The 21,720-nt window shown below is 46.0% G+C and overlaps 2 protein-coding genes across 5 annotated transcripts in view; one reads left to right on the top strand and one right to left on the bottom strand.

Moving 5' to 3' along the window:
* ABCA3 (ATP binding cassette subfamily A member 3) overlaps positions 1–6,650 on the top strand; it is a 59,572-nt gene extending 52,922 nt beyond the window's left edge. For all 4 annotated transcript variants that reach the window (XM_039349948.1, XM_039349947.1, XM_039349949.1 and 1 more), the window contains exons 30-31: positions 1,396–1,469; positions 1,721–6,650. In XM_039349948.1, the coding sequence (XP_039205882.1) occupies positions 1,396–1,469; positions 1,721–1,852 (206 nt within the window). In that variant the 3' untranslated portion in view covers positions 1,853–6,650. The remainder of the gene's footprint in view (positions 1–1,395; positions 1,470–1,720) is intronic.
* A 2,212-nt stretch (positions 6,651–8,862) lies between these two features.
* MCRIP2 (MAPK regulated corepressor interacting protein 2) lies at positions 8,863–21,616 on the bottom strand. Its single transcript, XM_039349946.1, has 5 exons — positions 21,088–21,616; positions 20,694–20,808; positions 12,065–12,192; positions 11,177–11,278; positions 8,863–9,268 (listed from the first exon to the last, which is right to left on the bottom strand). Exons 1-5 carry the CDS (start codon positions 21,140–21,142, stop codon positions 9,198–9,200), a joined length of 471 nt encoding a protein of 156 aa, XP_039205880.1. The 5' UTR covers positions 21,143–21,616; the 3' UTR covers positions 8,863–9,197.
* Positions 21,617–21,720: the final 104 nt, after the last annotated feature.

The raw sequence follows: 21,720 nt of genomic DNA, 5'->3' as shown, positions 1-21,720 counted from the left end.
ATGCATGTATTCCAGGTGCTCATATCAGATCAGACAGTCTTTAATGACCAGTCACTATTCAAAGTTATGATGGAACTTGAAACCTGGTTTTGAAGTTCCAACATCACGTCTCCAGCTCCCGTGATCACATGATTGCATTTTGGGTGCTCGGCAACCAACTTGCATTTATGGCTGTTTGCATGTTCCATGGTCACTTGAGCATATTTTACTACATTTTTTTTTCTAAAAAATGACATTTATTTCCAGTTTTTGACAAAACCAGCCCACAGCAAACAATTTTTCACTTAATAATCATGATGGTCACTTAAACAAGCCCAGAGCAACAAGGTAACATTCAGAAGTGATTCAGGCAGACACCTCCCTGATTCCCTGAAGTATAAGGAGGGAAGGAAGGTCCAGCAGAATCAGACTTGCAAGATTTGGTTATTACAGCCAATCTGTAGGAGAAGAGCAGACACAGCTGTGGGGGATGGAGTTAAGGGTGTCATCAGCTTAGAGTCATTATGTTGTCACAAACGTCCAAGTTCGACCCACCTTGAATTTTGTTGACTCTTATCTGATGCCAGTTTAGTACTGATTCTTTTTTTTTTTTTTACAAAATTTTTATTGGTTTTCCAGTTTTACATTTGAGTATTTGGAAAGCAACATGGTGATTGGGTAATCAATAGTTCAATAACAAAATCTTTAGTATATATCTCAGGTTACATTATCAAAAATTCCTTCTCTATTTTCCTTAACATTTGCTATATCATAAACTAGTAAATTTCTAATTATATCCAACTCAGTTAAAACATTTATCATTTTGTTTTTTGCTTATACATATCCATATCCTGTTTTTAAGTGTTACCTAATTTTTAATTGCAGTATTCCAATTTAACCTTTAATATCCATCGTATTTAAGTTTCGAGTAACCCAAATTTCCTTTATTTCACTACATAAAAGTTATAATATTTAAAATATGCATATTACTTACTTAAATATATTCTTATTTCATAAACATTTTCTATTTCTCTTCCTAATACATCCCCACTTATTAACGGAGTATCCTTTATTGTCTCAAGCAGTTGACTAGATTCTTGTGTATAGACTTGAGCAATAGATCTTGAACTGCAACTTAAAGCATGGCCCTGATACTTTGCTCCTTTTTTTAAGATTACTTGGGACCAGTTGATTTACTGGTCTAGTCTACCTAGTGGGGTTGACCGCATAGGACACTTGTAGTCTGCCTATTGCAGAACATTTAATTGGGACATTAAAATTCAGAGTGGTACCTTGGAAGAAAAGGTACAAGACAGAGATTTTCAACAAATTGTTGGCCGCAGTTAATAACAACTGCAAATTGGTTTTGGGGGGATGTGGATGACTTGGCTATATCTTCTTTTTCCCCTTTCCCAGAGAGCATCCTGAAGCATGAACACCAGGGGATGGTCCATTACCACCTCACCAATAAGAACCTCAGTTGGGCACAGGTAAGGCTGGAGCGATGGCCAGTGGTGGAAATTTCTTTCTCACTAAGGAAAATATTGTATATAAAACTGATCCATCAGGGAAGGGCTTAGAACAGATCAACAAATGAAAGCGAAAGATCTTCAGTAGGAACTCCAACGTCCTTTTTCCACACTGGCTTTGCTATCTTACAAGCTTCTAAACCTTGGATGGAGGCTGTGGCTTGGAACTGTTAACTACCCCTTTCTTTCCCTGTGTGTCTTGTGTCTCCCAGGTGTTTGGGACACTTGAGAAAGCCAAAGTGAAGTACTGCATAGAAGATTACTCTGTAAGCCAAATCTCCTTGGAGCAAGTCTTCATGAGCTTCACGCGTTTCCAGCATTACACGGAAGATCGTGAGAAATGAGTCCAGTCTTCTCCAGCTTCTTTTCGTGGACTGACCTGTTGCCTATAAGATAGTATACAAAGAGAAGGTAATTTATAGTATCAGCCATGTCTCCAACGACAAAAAAGAATGGACATATTCTCATTGGACAAGTGGTACACCGCCGTACTGACATTTATGAGGATGAGTGCATGGGTTGTGTGGCTGTGTTGTATGTCCATTTGTCTGTGTGAGGCATGAGAAGGAGGAATGCTTAACCATCTTTCGAGGCAGCTGGGATGTCCTACCAACTCTCAATCACTTTGATGATGATGATGATGATGGGAGGGCCTTGCCTACTAGCAGTCGTGGAGGCAATTAACCCTGAATCCTGGGACAGTTCCGTAATTCAGCATATTGGATGCTTGGATACTAGTTTCTTCTTTCTTTCCCACCCTCCCAATCTTATCTTCTTGAGAAGTTCCCACTGCAGCAGCGTTGGTGTCGTTGGCCCGCCCGCACGTCCGCAGTTTTGGAGCGCTGACAGCACGTATTCATCCAAATGATTGTGATCCATATCTGTATGTTCAGACCAAGCTCTTTAGAAGGTACCCACTCGTGGTTCTTTTGAGGCTTTGCATCCCTTGGATGGTGAAAGAGCAAGCACATACGTGAAAGAAGCAAGCCATTCTGAGCCTTCCCTAGACTGCACCCAGGGAATGGACTCTGCTCTTCAAGAAGTAGTAAAGAAAGATTTAGTATCTCCACTTTCTGGGTGAGAATTATACAGAGTCCTCAGCATTCGCATTGCACACACCAGTATCCAAGTCTCTTTTCTTCTGCTTTCCAAAGATCTCATGAACATCAGATCACGAGCCGTGTTCATGAGCTTTCTCGTTGCAAAGCTGCCTTTGAGGTCCTTTAGAATAACTTTTCCCAAACTTTCCTCAAGGTGGATGTGGACTTCCAGGGCCTAGGAGTCCCCAGCCAGCATGCCATTCTGGAGAACTCTGGAACTTGATATCTGTACCTCTAGAACTCATTCAAGCTGAGGAAGCTGATTCTGAGCGATCGCCTTTGAAAGCTTAGTTTGCCGTTCACATCCGCTCCAAATTGCTGCTAGCTTCCACAAGGTAGAAGATCCATTTTGAAGATCCATTTTCTTGCCAGCTAACTCTTGTGAACTTGCTGGATGTGGCAAAGGAAACCCGTAGCTCTATTTCTGGAAACTCGGAAAGGCAGTGCGTTCTCTCTTATGCATTGGCATCACAACCTGTTATGGGGGCATCATCCTACATGGGGGATCATTCCCAGACTCCCTCTACTTTCCCCCCCATTTGAAATCCATTGATATGAATTAACAGCAGAAAAAACTCCACCTTGGTCCATAGGGAGACGTGGATTTTATTTTGCAGTCAAAGACCACAATAGAGTTACGCTGCCTAGAAAGGCCCCTTTCAACGATGGGACAGTCATTTATGGCTTCCATTTTATAGGTAGTTCTCAATTTACAACCATTCATTTAGTGGCCGTTCGAAGTTAAAATGGCAGTGGGAAAGTGACTTATGACCATTTTCACACTCTGTCACCATTGCAGCATCAAAATTTGGACGCTTAGCAACTGACATGTACTTAATGACAGTTGCAGCGTCCTGGGTCATGTGTTCCCTTTGGCGACCTTCTGGCAAGTCAAGTCACTTCTCAACGGTGCAACTAATTTAATGAACTGCAGTGATTCCCTTAACAACTGTGGCAGGAAAGGTTGTAAAATGGGGCAAAACTCACTTAACAATGGTCTTGCGTAGCAACAGAAATGTTGGCTCCGTTGCGGTCGTAAGTCAAGAGCGAGCTGTACGTGTATCAAAAGGCCCTACTCTTGATAAATAAATAGCTGCTTTCCAACCCCCATTAATTCTGGTTTGATTGGAGTACAGTTTCTGCCACTTCCACCTGCTTTCCGGCTCATTCCCGGTTCCTTGGTTGAATCCCAAATTCAAAGGTCTGGAGTGCTTCCACTAAGATTATGTCCTGTTGATGCTTTTAATAGGAGGGCAGGGCGAGGGCTTATCAGATTAATCAACCTATTCCCCACCTCCACCCTGTTGAGAAGACATTTCTGTGCAAAATTACCCCGTCTAATCCAACTCGTTTTAAACATACATACCGTGTTATCTGGACCTGCTTCCTAAACAGACAAGCAAAACTACCAAGTTTAGTTCCCTTAATAAAGAACTTCCTTACAAAGTCAATTTAATAGCTTTAGATCAGGGCTCTTCAAACTTGGCCCTTTGATGACTTGTGGACTTCAACTCCCAGAAGTCCACAAGTCATCAAAGGGCCAAGTTTGAAAACCCCCTTCTTTAGCTTTTTAAAATTGCAAACCACCCATTCAAAATCCCACGACAACTACAAGAAGCAGAGTTACAAGGCAGCTCAGGAGAGCAAATCAGGTGGAGAGAAGTTGCAGTTAGTCCTGAGTTTATGACACTCTCTGTCACAGGGCACAGTTCTGTTTTCCGACAGGATAAAGGGAAATCTGTAAGGAATGGAACCGGGTGCATTTCACTCTCCCCCTAGCCCTGAATACCAATTGCGGGAAAGCAGTGATGGGAATAACAATGTGCTTCCTCCTGTTCCATGTACGGTTTGATTGTTGCACACTGCTAAGGCTTCAGGTACATTGAGCACAATTTAATCTGATGGCTTTATTTATTTTAAACATTTGTAGAGCTGCCCATCTTACAAGCAACTCTAGGTGGCCTCCCCCAATCAACTGGACTTGGTTACAAGTAAATCAGCAGAGCCCGCTAAACGCCAACCAAGGCTAAGCCAGCAAGTGGTGTAGATTCCTCCTCCTCCTCCTCCTCCATATTTCATCCCCATCAAGGCTCATAATGGTAGCCCTTTCCCATAAATTGGAGAGGGCGAGGAAGAGAATCAGTGCCCCCCAGAAGAAGTTGAGATGGACTATTTCTTACTAGTCTCTGTGTTGGTAGATTTGGCTGTTTCAAGTCAATGGTAAGGCACCATAATAAGATGGCTTTTTGGGGGGCTGGGGTAGGTTTTTTTTTTCCTTTTTTCAAGCAGAGTGAGAAAGATATAGCTGAGGAGATTCTTTCTTCCCCGTTTCTTTGATTCCTGAATCTCATAGGCCCCAGTGATTGGTAATGTCCCACTGTCAGCCACGTGATGAGTTTGTGCAGCTCAAGACACTGGTTTCCAGCTTGGCTGTAGTCTGCAGCAGATACACAACAGGAGGCACCGTTGTGTTGCCCAACCGAGGTTCAGCCAGAAGATCAATTTGATGCCCGTCTTTGCAAGTTGCACGGAAAAATTCCTCCTTGTAGAAGGGCTCAAAGGAAGCCCCCCCTCTGCTCTTGGGACCATCACCCCCCCCCCCAAATGCATCAGTGGCTTTAAAAACTTAGCAAAGGTTCTTCAGCTAAAAGGACAGCACCAGCCAGCAAATTTCTCTGTAGGTAGTCCTCAATTTATAAACGTTCATTTAGGGACTGTTTGAAGTTACAACAGCACTGAAAAAAAGTAATTTATGGTCATTTTTGACCCTCAGGATGCCGCTGCCAGTGGTTGCAGCATCCCCGTGGTCACACGATCAAAATTCGAATGCTCGGCCACAGGTTCATACTTTACGACGGTCGCAGCGTCCCTGGGGTCACGTGATTTCCTTTTGTGACCTTCTGGCAAGCAAAGTCAACGGGGGGGGAGCCAAATTCACGTAACAACCGTGTTGTTAATGACTGAAGTGATTCACTTCGCAAGTGTAGTAAGAAAGGTTGTAAAATGGGGCAAAATTAACCACCTTACTTAGCCACAGATATTTTGGGCTCCATTGTGGTCGTAAGTCAAGGACTATCTGTATCGGGCAAACTTTTTGGAGCTTCCCTTTACCTACTTCTACACCGTCACATTTTATTATTATTATTATTGCACTCATTTCTCTCTGCAATTTTTTTTAAAAAAAGATGTTTTCTCAATAGAGGGAAAGGGATAAAATTCTTTGCATCGCCAGATTAATTTCTGCACTGAATTATTGGGATATGGGGGAAAAAAAATGAAGCCCTGCTTGGCTATGTTCCAGGATCCCTGCCACGATTTGGCCACGATGGGCCACTTTCGTTCCGCTCTCCGTGTCTAGCCACCTTTTATAGGGTTTCAGTTTTTCCCAAAGCTTTGTGCGAAATATTCTTAAGTTGTTCACAGCTGTTTTTGTCACGACTGATTGGTTAGTTGGTACTTTGGCTCACACTACGGTTCCCTTCCTTTTGCACAAGTCCCTGCATTTTTGCACAGTGTATGCGTGCGCGCGTGTGTCTGTGTGTTGGGCCTCTGTGTGCATGTTTGTATGAATCCAGTTTGCGCTCTGGTTTCTCAGGTCTGTCTTTGCATCCTTCACAAGACGCTAGACCACAGTGATCTTAGCTGAGCAAAAAGGGGGAATCAAAGGGTTGGAGGTGTCTCGTTTTTTTCCTCTCCTGCTCTTGGCTGTGTGAAATATTGTGGTGAACTTGCCACGGATTAAGCCACAAAGATGCCCATAAGCTACTATGGTTTCTAATGTGTGTGTGTGTGTATTTTTATATGTACATTTTCCTCTTCCGTAATTTCGGCTGAAGTTTAGATTGGGTTGGGCACGTTCTGTGTCTGCATGCCAAAATGGAGTACTATCCCCAGTGGAAAGAACGAAGGTCAAAAGTAGACAAGGGATGAGTTCATTTCTCAGTTGTGTGTCTGTTGACTCCACTGCTCTTCTGTATTGAAGTCAGTTGCAGTGGTGACATTTCCCCATCTCAGAACAAGAAAATAAACTGGATTTTCAAGATGGAGACTCTAGAGTGTTCCTTACACATGACACACATCTGTTGATACTTGACTTACAACAGTTCATTTCAAAGTTACAACGGCGCTGAAAAAAAGTGACTTACAATTGTTTTTCACACTTATGATCTCTAGGGTCACCTGATCAAAATTCAACTGCTTTGAAATTGGGATGTACTTATGACGGTTTCAGTGTCCAGGGGATCATGTGATCGCCATTTCTAACCTTCCCAGCCAGCTTCTGATGGAGGAAACCTGATTTGCTTAACAACTTAACAACTGCAGGGATTCACTTAACAACTTGTGGCAAGAAAGATCATAAAATGAGACAAAACTCACTTCACTGTCTCACTTAACAATAGAAATTTTGGGGCCAATTGTGGTAGTAAGTTGAGGACTGCCTATATTAAGGAATGGCATTGGCACACTAGGGGGGAAAAAACAAGCTCTGCTGGCGATGCCTTTTTTAGGCACCCCTAAATTCCTTCCCTTGGAGCCAAAGTCTAGAAGCCAATAGCTGTCATGGGACCTAAAAGTACTAAATGTTGAACGTGGAATTATCTGAGCAGATTTCTGTTTATTTCGGAGGCAGGGTGAGGAGGCACCACGCTGTTATACAGCTGTCTTGTTTATTTCTTTATTTTTATCCTGTATTATTTTTATAAATAAAGGTACCTAGAACTCATTCCTGTTTTCACCACCACAACCCTGTGAGGTGGGTTGGGCTCAGGGTTGAATCCACCCCCACACCTTTGCCCTACAAGCGTGTGAACCCAGCCCTCAACTGGAAACGGGTTGTTTAATTTCAGGTGAGGATTTTGCAAGACAAATGACACAATTCTTCCCAACAGTTTTGGCTGGGCCCGCTCTGCTCTGTGTTGTAAATGCCAGCCAAGAAGGAAACTTACCTGTTCTTTCCCAAGAAGAACAAACAAAAACACAAAAACCCTCTAAATGTTTAGCATGGAAGAGGTGGTGGAGTTGCTAAGAGCAACTGGAAGACTGGACAAAAGGACACTCGCTGTGCTCCCACCACCTCCAAACTCACAAAGCCCGCTTTTGGGTTAACCCTAAGCTAAACCCAACGAGTTCTATTAATATTACATTAAGCCATAATATGATTTGCAAAGCCTGTGGCTTGTTCACCCAGGTTTAGGAGTTCCTGTGTTGTATGGGGCATGGCATGGGGATCAAACACAGCTTCAATTCAGTTCAAAGCGCTCGAAGCTGATGGCACTGCCCGAGCCTACATTCACCTAAATATTGACAGGGTATGAACCAGGACCTTACATTAAGCCACGATATGGTTTGCAAAGCCTGTGGCTTGTGTACTCAGGTTTGGGGGGGGGGGCTCCTGTGCTGGGTGAGGGAAGGCACAGGGACTCAACTTTCTCTTTGCAACTGGAATTCAAAGCCCCGGAGACTGAAGGCAGAGTGATGCTGTGGTTAAGAGTGCAAACTCTGCCCACAGCCTGGAGTTTGATTCTGATCGGCTCAAGGTTGACTCAGCCTTCCATCCTTCTGTAAAATGAGGACCCAGATTGTTGGGGGCCCTATGCAAATAATGCTGACATTGTACACTGCTCAGAGAGTACTGTAAAGCATTGCGGGGTAGTAGATATAAGTCTAAATGCTATTGCTTTTTGCTGTTTCCCCAGCCTACGATCATCTAAACCAGCGGTTCTCAACCTGTGGGTCGGGACCCCATTTGGGGTTGAACGACCATTTCACGGGGGTCGCCAAACAACGCAGTCCACCATTTTTTCTCCCCTTTTCCTTAGCTGTGCTACTCCCTTTTATTCTATTGGCTTTTGAAAGCCAATAGAATAGACTCTCTTGAATAGAGTCTAATTCTATTGGCTTTCAAAAGCCAATAGGAATTGTCCAGGCTGTCTCTGCCCTGCTGAGCCCGCCCAAAGTCCCATTCTGCAAACGGTGCTGCACCAGTTGAGTAGTCCTCGACTTATGACCGGTTGAGTAGTCCTCGACTTACGACCGGTTGGGGGTCACGGCATTAAAAAGGTTGAGAACCACTGATCTAAACATTGACAAAGCTGGTCTTTTGATGTTTCCCCAGTGCCTGATCCTGGCAGCTCTGAATAACTGCAGCTGGACTTGCCTCTCTGCCTCTCCTTGGCATTTCACTTCCTTTTGTTTTTTTGTGAGAACCGTCCTTGGGGAGGGAGGCCAACCCCCACCAAAAACTCTTTTCAACCTGCATTTGTACCACTGACAGGATCAGTGTGTTTATTGTGAACACAGTCTAGACTCCGGGACCAAAATGGACTTGGTGCTGGGTGCCAGGCCCAAGGGAGGAGAAGAATGCCCCCCCCTTGTGCCCCCCTCTCTGGGCATCCTGGCATCCTCACAATGTATGGTCTGCAGCCTTCTTCCGGGCAATGGAGCCTCTCAGCATTTCCAAGGCCAGCTGAGCGGCAGGTCGGCCCCCTCCCCCTTTATTTGTCCAGTTCTCGCTGCACTCCGATGCGCCTGCGTTTTCTTAAGAGCGAATTGGAAGATTTCTCTTGTAAAGCGGCCGCTCGTGTCTTCCTTAAGAGCCATTCTTGATTTTGGCCAGGAACTGTTGAGCCCACCAATCTTCAAGGTCAATGGGGACAAAATCTGAAAAAGGGAACAGGAAAGTTAGAATTTGCAAGGCCACCCCCCTCCCCCCACACACACTTAAAGCTGCTTAAGTGTATTATTTCTTTTCTATCAAACCGTCGGAGTCATGTTTCTCAACCTGCGCAACGTTAAAATAGGTTGTGGACTTCCACTCCCAGAATGGAGCTTAATGGCTGGCTGGGGAATTCTGGGAGTTGAGGTCCACTCATTTTAAAGTTGCTCAGGTTGAGAACCATTGCTTCAGAAGTGATGAATTATAACCCCCCACCCTGCTTTCTTATTATTATAATACAGGGGTCTTCAAACTTGGCAACTTTAAAACTTGTGGGCTTCAACTCGCAGAATTCCTCAGCCAGCACAAGTCTTAAACTTGCCAAGTTTGAAGACCTTTGTTATAAACTGTAAGCCACCAAGAGTCACTTTACATGGGAGATGGGTGGCACAAAAAACTAATAAATAAATTTAATACAAATATAAAAATAATACAGTCTGGGGTGGTTGGTTCTTGGAGTTCATCACCACTCAGAAGAACACAGTTCTCCATCCCTGGATTTTCTCCTAGGTCATAGATCACTGTTTCTCAACCTGAGCAATTTTTAAAAGACTGGACTTCAATTCCCAGAATCCCCCAGCCAGCTGGATGGCTGGGGCATTCTGGGAGTTGAAGCCCATCCATCTTAAAATTGCTAAGATTGAGAAACACTGCTATAGAGCAGGGGTCTTCAAACTTGGCCCCTTTTATGACTTGTGGACTTCAACTCCCAGAATTCCTCAGCCAGGCACGCTGGCTAAGGACTTCTGGGAGTTGAAATCCACGTTATAAAAGGACCAAGGTTGAAGACCCCTGCTACAGAGTAACTTTCCCAATTTCTTCAATTTATCAGAGCTTGCAATAATTGTCAAGTATAATTGCAGATGATTTAGGATTCTTGCAAAAACATCCTTGCAGCTAAACTGCTGTTGCACAATGCAATAGCTTCTGGGTGAACTGAGATTACAACTCCCAGCATTCCAAGCAACTGGCTTGGCTGACTAAGAATTCTGGGTCCTGAAGTTCAGCACATGGGGGGGGAATGGCTCTTTTATGCAAAAATTGTGCGGAGAGAAAGCAAGATTCTTGAGCAATTAAAAAGGTTTCTCCCCAGGGAACCCCCCCCCCTCCTGCTGTCTATTTATTTATTTTTCTATGGAGATTCTCAATCATCCAAGTCGCAGTTGTCTCAAAGATGCTTTTTTTTTTTTGTCTGAGAAGTTTCATCAAGGAGCCTTTCGTAGGAAAAGAAAAAAGTACCATTGAGATTTTTATTTATTCATGCTTTATTTATTTGGCTTCTGCTTGGATTTGGAGAGAAGCTATCGCAAATCTAGACAGCATACTAACAAGCAGAGACATCACCCTGCCAACAAAAGTGCGTATAGTCAAGGCCATGATTTTCCCAGTTGCAATGGATGGCTGTGAAAGTTGGGCCATAAGAAAGGCTGAGCGCCAAAGAATTGAGGCCTTTGAACTCTGGTGCTGGAGAAACTCCTGCAAGTCCCCTGGACTGCAAGGTGATCCAACCGGTCAGTCCTAGAGGAGATCAGCCCTGACTGCTCTTTAGAAGGCCAGATCCTGAAGTTGAAACTCAAGTACTTTGGCCACCTAATGAGAAGGAAGGACTCACTGGAGAAGGGCCTAATGCTGGGAAAGATGGAGGTCAAGAGAAGAAGGGGACGACAGAGAAGGAGGTGGCTGGATGGAGTCCCTGAAGCAGTACGCGTGAGCTTAAATGGACTCCAGAAGATGGTAGAGGACAGGAAGGCCTGGAGGAACGTTGTCCATGGGGTCGCGATGGGTCGGACACGACTTCACAATTAACAACAATAACAAAGGCCTGGGAAGGAGGGGGGGGGTTCTCTACTCACCTTTCAGTTCCAGACTGGGCGTCTTCTCTGTGTATTGTATTGGACCAGATCCACCTTCTCCCTGCTCTGGACTGTGCAGCTGCTCTTCCACTTGTTGCCAGGCTAGAAGCAGGAAGAAAAGAAAGTTCAGGGAGGCTTCGACTTACAGCTGTTCATTTAGTGACCATTCAAAGGTACAACGGCACTGAAAAAGGGGACTCACGACCATTTTTCACACGACCATTGCAGCATCCCCCAGGGCCACGTGATCAACATTCAGGCGCTTAGCAGTTGACTCACAGTTAGTATGGTGGTGGCAGCGTCCTGGGGTCACGTGATCGCCTTTTTTTGCGACCTTCTGACAAGCAAAGTCAACGGGGGAAGCCAGACTCACTTAACAACCGGGAGACTGAGTTATCAACTGCAGCGATTCGCTTAGCAACTGCGTCAAGAAAGATCGTAAAATGGGGCGCTTCATGTGTCTTGCCCAGCAATGGAAAATTTGGGGCTCCACTGTGCTCATAACTCAAGGTTGAAATGTTGAAATGGTACCCAAGGTGAGGGATGTAAGGTTGAAATGGTACCCAAGCTGAAGGATAGTCTCCCTCCATCAAAACGTGAGTCAAAAAGGATGCTAACAGTCTTCTGTTTTGTTTTGTTTTTTTGTCCTGCAGCTCTCTAAGCTTCAATCTGTGTCCTTGACAAGAACAATGCAACAATAAACAAATTGGGGGCTCCACCAGTCTTTCGACTTCCTGCTAGAGCAGCGGTTTTCAAACTTCAACTTCCAGAATTCTTCAGCCCCCCCTGCTAGGAGTTGGGGAATTCTGGGAGTTGAAGTCCACACGCTTTTTCAAGTAGCCACATTTGAAGCCTCCTGTTCCCAGAGTCAGCCAGCAGCCAGCTTACCTTCGTACACAAACCGGACATTTTCTTCGTGAGCTACAGTGTAGTTTTCCTCTGTGGTTGTGGGGGGTGAGATCATCAATGGGGGTCTCTTTCCATTGACCCTGTTGAACACAAGCTTGGGGAGTGGGCTGCCAAGAGACAACAGAAGATAATAGGGTTTTATTTGTGCTTTGTTAGGAATACAGCAAGTTCACACGACCACCATATGTGAAGATTTTCTTTTTTCTAGTTTCCGATCCTGTTTATTGCTTTCTGGCAAAAACAATGTCCATTTGGGGGAACTGGTTTGAACTTACAACGGCATGATTTCCTTAACCACTGCATGGTTTCAGTCTTACGATGACATGATTCGCTTAATGGCCTCCATAAAAATGGTTTTAAAGTTGGGTCTGGTCATGTGGGTGCCTTGACTTATGACTATCATGACTTATGACTGAAATTACAGTTCCATTGCGGGCTATGAGCTTGCCAAGAAAACTGAGTTCAAATGTTTTGCCCCTTAAATATAAAACTTAAAAATATAAAATATAAAACTTCCCAGGGTCTTTTCCCAGCAGTTTTATCAAATGTCTGTCAATCCTGATGTGCATTTAACTTCTAGTAATTACTACAGTTGCAGTGTATGGCTGTGAAAGTTGGACCATAAGAAAGACTGAGCGCCAAAGAATGGAGGCCTTTGAACTCTGGTGCTGGAGAAGACTCCTGCAAGTCCCCTGGACTGCAAGGCGATCAAACCGGTCAGTCCTGGAGGAGATCAACCCCGACTGCTCTTTAGAAGGCCAGATGCTGAAGTTGAAACTCAAGTACTTTGGCCACCTAATGAGAAGGAAGGACTCATTGGAGAAGAGCCTGATGTTGGGAAAGATGGAGGGCAAGAGAAGAAGGGGACGACAGAGAATGAGGTGGCTGGATGGAGTCACTGAAGCAGTAGGCGTGAGCTTAAAGGGACTCCAGAAGATGGTAGAGGACAGGAAGGCCTGGAGGAACGTTGTCCATGGGTCGGACACGACTTCATAACTAACAACAACAATTACTACAGGATGTCTTCAACTTAAGACCACATTTCGCGCAAAATTTCTGTTACTAGACAGTTAAGTGAGTTTTGCCCCAAATTGTCACAATTTAGCAGTTGCGGTTGCTAAATAAGCAGTAGCAAATGCTTTCTGTATTGCTGGCAAGATCATGGATGGGTTCATATACAGATAGTCCTTGACTTATAGTGATCATTCAAAGTTGCAAGCACACTGAAAAAAGGGACTTTTAAAGATTAAACATATGTTTGAATATGGTTAAAAAGAAGAGAAAAATTCTGGATATAAATGTACATTAGCCTAAGAGGGACATGCATTTTAAGTAGTATACTATATTCTTATTTCTTTTCCTTCTCTCTCTCTTTTTTTTAAGACATGAGAAAGGTAAAAGTGTTGGCCTGTATGAGGAAAAAGACTTAAATACTTAAGTGTAATTAACTTTGAGAAAATCTCAACCGGTAACGTTGTGGGGAAAACAAACTTAAACAAGAATTTTGTAAACAGGACTTATGACGAGGGATGATCAGTTAGAAAAGAAGCTTTATATTGATGTGGTTATTATTTGCAGAAATATTAGAAAAATGCCTATATTTAATTGTTATTTATCAGAATAATAAGAACTGTATTAATTCAAGATTGGCAAAAGAGAATATTATTGGAAAAAGAGAAAATCAAGCAAAGCTACCATGTGGACTATAGAATTATAGAAACGAATTATTTTGCTTGTTTTTTAAATATAAACCCAGACAACATGCTGTTTACCAAATATTAAGGTGATTATGTTAAAAAATCGATAAAATATATTTTTTAAAAAGAAAAAAGGGACTTATGACCTTTTTTCACACTTAAGACAATTGCAGCATCCCCACGGTCATGTGATCAAAATTCGGACGCTTGGCAACTGACTCATATTTATGACAATTGCAGTGTCCCAAGATCATGTGATCCCCTTTTGTGACCTTCCAACTAGCAAAGTCCACGGGGAAGCCAAATTCACGTAACAACCATGTTACTAACTTAACAACTGTGATAGGAAAGGACATAAAATTGGGCAAAACTCACTTGCTTAGTGATAGTAATTTTGGGCTCAGCTGCGGTCATATGTTAAGGGCCACCTGTAGGAAGGAACAGGAGTAAAAGGAGAAGATCCTTTTGGGTGTATTTTATGCAACCACTCCCATTTCGCACAACAACTCAGCCCAACAAAAGAGTCATAAAGGAAGAAAGCTTAAACCAGTGATGGCGAACCTTTTAGAGACTGAGTGCCCAAACTGCAACCCAAAACCCACTTATGCATCATCGGGTGCTGGGTGGGTGTGGCCCATTGGGTGGGCGTGGCTGCAGTTGTAACAGCAGACTGGGTGGGGCTAAAAAGTTCAATCAATCAATTCCAACTTTGCAAGGGTTTTTTTTCCCGTGAGAAGTTGAAATTGACTGATTGATTGAACCTTTTTTTTTTACACACAGCAGCGGAGGCCTAAAGCGAAAAGGTTTTATAAAACCCAGCTGAAGGCCTAGGACTGGGACGATGGTGTGTGTGCCCACAGAGAGGGCTCTGAGTGCCGCCTCTGGCACCCGTGCCATAGCTTCGCCACCGCTGGCTTAAACCATCCAAGCTAATTATTGCGCTGGCTGGTCCCAGCGACTTAACAGTCCATTTTTAATCTTTCCTAATCCCGAGTCAGATTAGTCAAAGAGCCACAATCTTTGGCACAGGACAGTCGGAAGATTGCATCGTCCTTCCAAGGAGGCAGCCTGGAGAACTGAGCCTTAATGAAAGGAGAGTCTCTGTGCTTAAAATCAAAAGAATCACACGTCACACTGGAGCCTCCTCGCCTCCCATTCGCTACTCTAGCAGAACCGTTTTGAACTAGAACGGCGCTTGCAAAAAATCCATTCCGCATTGAATTTGCAGACCCAATCTGAATTGGAATCGCTAGCAAAACTCTGGGCGACTCCGGATGGAAAGCGTTTGTGAGAATTTGCCCTTCCTTTCGGGAATCTGCCCAAATCCGACCGCTCAGGTTTACACTTCAGGCCAATCCAACAGGTGTTTTCTCTTTCCTCATCCAGGTCTTTGACTTGACCACAGTTGAGCCCAACACTTATGTCGCTAAGCGAGACATTGGTTAAATGAGTTTTGCCCCATTTGTGAACCTTCCTGGCCACAATTGTTAAATGGATCGCTGCAGTTCTTCAGTTAGTAACCCCGTTGTTAAAGTGAATCTGCCTTCCCCCTTGACTTCGGCTTGTCAAAAGATTGCAGAAGGGGATCACATGACCCCTGGGACACTGTCATAAATATGAGTCAGTTGCCAAGCATCCCAATGTAAATCACGTGACATGGGGATGTTGCAACAGTCATAAGTTTGAATTTTGATCATGTGAGTACGGGGATGCTACGATGTTTGTTAAGTCTGAAAAAAAGGTCACAAGTCACTTTTTTCAGCCTTCGTAAATTCGAACTGTCACTGAATGAGCTATTTTAAGTTGAGGACTATCTATATTGGTGCAAACAAGAACTTTAACGAGCAAGCGTAAGATTTCAGCCTACACTGGCATTTCTCACAATCTGACCTCTTTAAATCTGAACTGTCATTCAATGAACAGATAGTCGAGGATTATCTGTATTCCTTGAATGAAGAAGCAAGACTAATTCTACTCCTCTTTCTACTAAGACTTGTCCTTTTGTTCAAGAATATGCAAGCCACTTATCTAGAATGTGGTTCTGGACTTTGTCCCAGTTTCTAAGTTCTCCGGGGCAGGAGTCCAACGGCATATGACCCAGATTCTCCCACCTGATGGCACTTCCACAACATAAGCACGTCACATGGTGTTTACTCATCCTTCCCAACCCCTCCTCCTTCCCCGTGTTCCATCCAGGCCCTGTCCCAAATTCTCCTTGCAACTGGACACACATTTTTCCAAGGTCAGTAGAACAAACGGTCATTGTAAAACTGGCCAACACCAAAGCTGAAAGAGACACAACAGTGGGAATTGAGGCAGCACAAGGTCTGATCAGAGTGATCAATGTGCACCTCTGTTTAGGTGTGTCCGGCCTCACTCTGGCGCCTTCCTGGGCCAAATTATATATTTTATTGAATACACTTTGAGATAAAAGCATTTCTTCAGGGGAAGAAAAAGCTCCAGAGAAGGAATTGCACTGTTTTCTGTCCCCTTTCCATGCCTAAAAATTGCAGTGTCCAGATATCATTTTTTCCCCTCCACTCCATGAGGTCTAAAATCTTGTGCAAAAATAGAAAGAGGAAACTTGCGGGGGTTCTGTTCAAGCTACCATTGGAACAAAGTATCATACAATGGTACAATTGTCTTAATACTGCATTAAGCAGTGATTGCTTAAACACACCACACCTGCAGAACGCACACAAAGCACTAAGACATATGATGGATTAATGGCTCACAGTTGCTAGGCTTATATGACAGAAATTGGACAATCACATCTTAGTTTTTTTGTTGGACCAATTCAGCCCACGGGATTTCTATATGGTCCCGCATATTGTTATCAATGTAGACACCTAACGAAAAGTATGATTCCCTTAACCATGATCAAGCCTATCCTTCAAATGCAGCCAAATGAATTTATATACGATCCTCAACCACAAAGTGCCATTTATGACAAAATGTAATTTCTCCCTAGTTTTCCCATCTAATTCAGAATGACGAATTATTCTCTAGCTTAGGATTTTGGTTTTAGAGGCTGAGGGCACTTTGGTGTCCCCTGGATTAGTTAATGCTTCAGTGAACCCTTCCTAGCCAGAAAATGGGTTAATTTCGTTACATCATTTAACAGGTGTTGTGCAAAAGCTGCTATTAAGTCAAGAGAGTTTTATGAAGCAGTTTTCTGGACTCTTGCTACATAAGTAAACAAGCAGGGCAATAAATTATATAGACCAAAAGGAAGATAACTTTGTCAATGGGAGGTTGGGTATCTTCCAAGTAGGAGGATACCTTCACGGTCTTGCACAATTCTTTTATTTCAGCAAAGCTGGTCACAGCGATCAACAACACATTTAATTTTCAACAGTTCAGCTATGGGAGTTCTAGTTCTGCCTTTGGCATAAAACCAGTTTGGGTGACCCTGGGCCGGCCACTTTCTCTCAGCCCTAGGAAGGAGGCAATGGCAAACCATTTCTGAAAAACCTGTCCAGGGACTTTTCCAGACAATCTCCAAGGATCGAACGGAAGTGGGGGGGGGGGAAGCATACAATGGCTGGGTTTGCAAGTATCCAACCAGCCAGAAACAAACTAAACAAAAGACTGACTGGGCTTCAAGTAATGTGTGACACAAAGTAATAACTTTGCTTTGGTTTTCTAAACGCTGGGAAACATTGTCTACTATTTCAGGGCCCTTTGAAGTGTGGAGAAAGACGTTTGAGCCCAAATTTTACGTTGCTTAAGTGAGAAGTTTGCTAAGCGAGTTTTGCCCCATTTTACGACTTTCCTTGCTATTGTTAAGGGAAGCACTGCAGTTGTTAAATTAGTTAACACGGTGGTTAAGTGAATCTGGTTCACTGTGCTTGTCAGAAGGTCGCAAAAGAGGATCGTGTGATTCCGGGACACCACCACCGTCATAAATGTGAGTCAGCTGTTAAGCATCCAAATGTAAAAATCACCTGACCCTGGGGATGCTGCAATGGTCATAAGTGTGAAAAACGGTCATAAGTCACTATTTTCAGTGCTGTTGCAACTTCAGTCACTAAACCAGTGGTTCTCAACCTTTCTAATGCCGCGACCCCCAACCGGTCGTAAGTCGAGGACTACTCAACGGGTGCAGCACCATTTGCAGAATGGGACTTTTGGCGGGCTCAGCAGGGCAGAGACAGCCTGGACAATTCCTATTGGCTTTGAAAGCCAATAGAATTAGACTCTATTCAAGAGAGTCTATTCTATTGGCTTTCAAAAGCCAGTAGAATAAAAGGGAGTAGCACAGCTAAGGAAAAGGGGGAAAAAATGGTGGACTGCGTTGTTTGGCGACCCCCGTGAAATGGTCGTTCGACCCCAAATGGGGTCCCGACCCACAGGTTGAGAACCACTGCACTAAATGAACTGTTGTACAGTACAGTGCAGTACAGCATTACAATTGCACAATCAAAATTAAAGACTAATGCTGTTGTGTAATGAAAATGGCAGTTATCAGGTGAACTCAAGGGCGGATCCATGTTTTACTACAAGCAAGTCTACTCATATCTATAGTTTAATACACAATACGCTATAATTTACTCTAGATTACCCAATGCACAACTGTTGTGTTTGTCGACCCAGGAATGCCCAAATAAGTGAACAATTAATATTATGGTGGTATCGATAACCTACTTCAGGGATTTTCAAACATTTTTCAGGCTGCAGAACCTGTTTAAAATACAAATAGACACGCGGAGGTTTCCTAGATTAAGACGTGAAGCTTGTAATTTATACAGAAAGTCCTCCAATTACAATTGCTCGTTTAGCGACTGTTCAAAGTCACAACGGCACTGAACGAAGTGGCTGGCAACCAATCTTTGCCCCTAAGATCGTTGCAGCCATCCTCACAGTGATGTGATCAGAATTCAGAATGCAACCAGAATAGATTCACAATGGTTGCAGCATTCTGGGGGGTCATGTGACCACCACTCCCTTTGCCACCTTCCCACCTGGCTTCCAACAAGCAAAGTCAATGCAGGAAGCTGGATCTGCTTTACAACAGTGGATCCATTTAACGACGGTAGCGGTTCACTTACCAACGGTGGCAGAAAAGGTTGTAAAATCAGGCATGACGCATTTAAGAGCAGCCTTGCTTAGCAATGGAAATTCTGATCCCAACTGCAGTCATAACTTGAGGACTATTTGTACAAAACGGGCCACGTTTGAGTAAAAAAACCATTTTTCACCCTTAGTCCAGTTCCAACAAATGCTATTTCCGAAACTTAGCACAACAGACTGAATAGTAAAGATTGCATTTCTACTGTAGGCTGGATCATAAACTATTCAACTCCAGTTTAGTGCATCCTGTGAATCCAAGCAGAATCACATGAAACCCAAAGGCTGATGCGTGTTTGAACCAGACCTCTGCAGAGGTACATAGGAATCAGCCATCCCAACTAGTACCGTCTAGTCTAGTGTACTTCAACTCCCAGGATTCCCCAGCCAGTATCTAACACAGTGGTTCTCAACCTGTGGGTCGGGACCCCATTTGGGGTCGAACGACCATTTCACGGGGGTTGCCAAACAAGGCTGTCCGCCATTTTTTCCTCCTTTTCTTTGGCCACACCCCTGGCATCCAGTGATGTATAAGTGGTTGGGGGTCACCACAACATGGGGAACTGTATTATGGGGTCGCGGCATTAGAAAGGTTGAGAACCGCTGGTCTAACACATCTTACAAGCTGTCAAGGTTGAAAAACACTAAGTCTAGAGGCAGGCTGGGGAATTCTGGATTTCAACTCCCAGCGCTTAGAATGCAGTACTACAGGCTACTTCTGTTGACTGCCAGCTGTCGGCCGTTCAATTACTGACCGGCTCAAGGTTGACTCAGCCTTCCGTCCTTTCCGAGGTCGGTAAAATGAGGACCCAGATTGTTGGGGGCAAATATGCTGACTCTGTAAACCGCTTAGAGAGGGCTGTAAAGCATGGTGAAGGGGTATATAAGTCTAAGGGGTGGGCAACCTTGGCTCTTTTATGACTCGTGGACTTCAACTCCCAGAATTCCTGAGCCAGGAATTCTGGGAGTTGAAGTCCACGAGTCACACAAGAGCCAAGGTTGCCTACCCCTGGCCTAAATGCTGTTGCTATTGCTACTACCTTTGAGAACATCCCTCTTTCTCCATCCAGGAAGGTTTTCCAAGCCAAGCTCTCCAGAAAGGCAAAGGCCGAGTGTGGCAAGGCACCCGAAAGTGTGCAAGAGGGTGCAAAACAGCCCCAGCCACCCAGCGCTCAGCCCCTTCTCCCCACCCGAGGAAGGCGAGCATTCAACAGGTTTAGCATGCCTCCTTCATACTCCTGCACCACCCTGCAAACCCCCCCCCCCGCTTCCTCTGCCTTGGCCTTCTCTGTCTACTCTAGGGCAAAGGCTGCCTCCTGGGGCACCCGCATCCGCCCCCCCACCTCGTGACGTCCTTTGACGTCACCCGCATACTCCCCCCTCCCGCAGGAGATTCCCCTCCCTCCGGCGCGCACGTGCGGGCGGGCGCTTCCCTGCCGGGGTTGTCCTTGCAGCCACGTGGCTCGGGGTGGGGGGCGACGGCGGGGCGGGGGGGGGCAGGTAACCCCGCTCCTCCTCGCCGCCCCCGCCTCCACCTCCCTCCCTCCCCCCCCCGCCCCTTGGGAGCCATGTGGCCACAAGGGCAGCAGGCAGCCATCCGACAAGGTCACCTCCACTTCCCTTCCGGGGAGGCTGCCAGCCTGGCGGCGAGAGCCCCCAGCCCCGGGGATCGGGCCAGCCTGGCCGTCAAGGGGCGTCCCCCCCCCCAGTTGGGCCAGCTGGACCGTGCGCGGCGGAGCCAGCCCCGGGCAAGCAGAGCGCAAGGTCACCGGCACCGGGGACGTCCTCTCCCCGCCGCGGTTTGCTTCGCCGGCCTGTCCGAGCTCGACCCCCCTCCTCACCTTGCCAGGGGCCACGAGCTGAGCTCCGGCTGCTGGTGGTGCTGCTGGTGGTGCTGGTGCTGCTGCCGCCGGCATTTCAGATCGACCAGTTTGCTCTCCACCTGCTGCGTGGGACCTGCGGGCCGAGAGACAACACGACCCGTATAGCTTGGGCCTCCTCCGGGCCTGGGGAACTGCCCGACACTGGACAAGCGCAGTTGAGGAGGAGGAGGGGGGGAGGGAAGCGCTGGCGGCGGACGCCTTTTGCAGAAGGGGCAAGGAGAAGAGTTTTCCCAGGGGGACCCCCCCCCCGACTCCCGATCTCCGGCGTGCTGGCCGGGGAAGATGGGCATTGGGGTCCAGCCGGGATCAGGGGTAGAGGGGGGGGACGGGCCCCTCCTCCCCCAAGCCTTACCTGTCCTCCTCTGCGTGGCTAGCTTGCTCGGGCCCTTGGTTATGGTGTACATCATCGGCGTCCCCCGGAGCAGGCTGGCCTGGCGTCGGACGCGCGCACTCAAGCGCTCCCGATCCTAAGGCAGGGGATCCAGCCCGCCGCTGGGCATTTCCCGGGAGCCGGGTTCGAAAGAGGCTCCTCCCGCTGGGGAGGGTCGCCCCGCCTCTCGGCCGGAGTCCCCGACCGCTTGCAGGACCACGGCCACAGCCAGAGGCTCTTCCCCCCCCGCCGGCCTGGGACTTCACTTTGCCAGCCAAGGCGCGAGTCCCCTTTAAGGCCGCCGAGCGCAGGGCCAGCCAGCCGGAGCTGCCTCCAACACGCCTCCCTCGTGGCTGCGCTTTAAAGGCGCCGCGCGCTTTGGCCAGGACTCCGGGCTTGGGTTACGCAAGGGAGGCGCCCAGTGGGAGCTGCCTGGGTCTGTTCCCAGGACGTTCCCACGTGCGCCGAGGGCTCGGGGCTTCGCTGAGCCTGGGCAATCGCGAGATAAGAGGGGCAGGTACCGCGCAGCGCAGCCGGTTGCAAGTTCCCTTCTTGTCACCTTGCAAGGAGCAAGGTGGGTCTGGGTTGGGGTTCGGGGGGGGGGGGGAAGGCAGA

The sequence above is a fragment of the Crotalus tigris genome, unplaced genomic scaffold (genome assembly GCF_016545835.1).
Source record: "Crotalus tigris isolate CLP2741 ecotype Arizona unplaced genomic scaffold, ASM1654583v1 scf7180000018301.7375997, whole genome shotgun sequence".
In the NCBI taxonomy this organism is placed as follows: Eukaryota; Metazoa; Chordata; class Lepidosauria; order Squamata; family Viperidae; genus Crotalus; species Crotalus tigris.
This window is presented reverse-complemented; position numbering and strand designations above follow the sequence as displayed.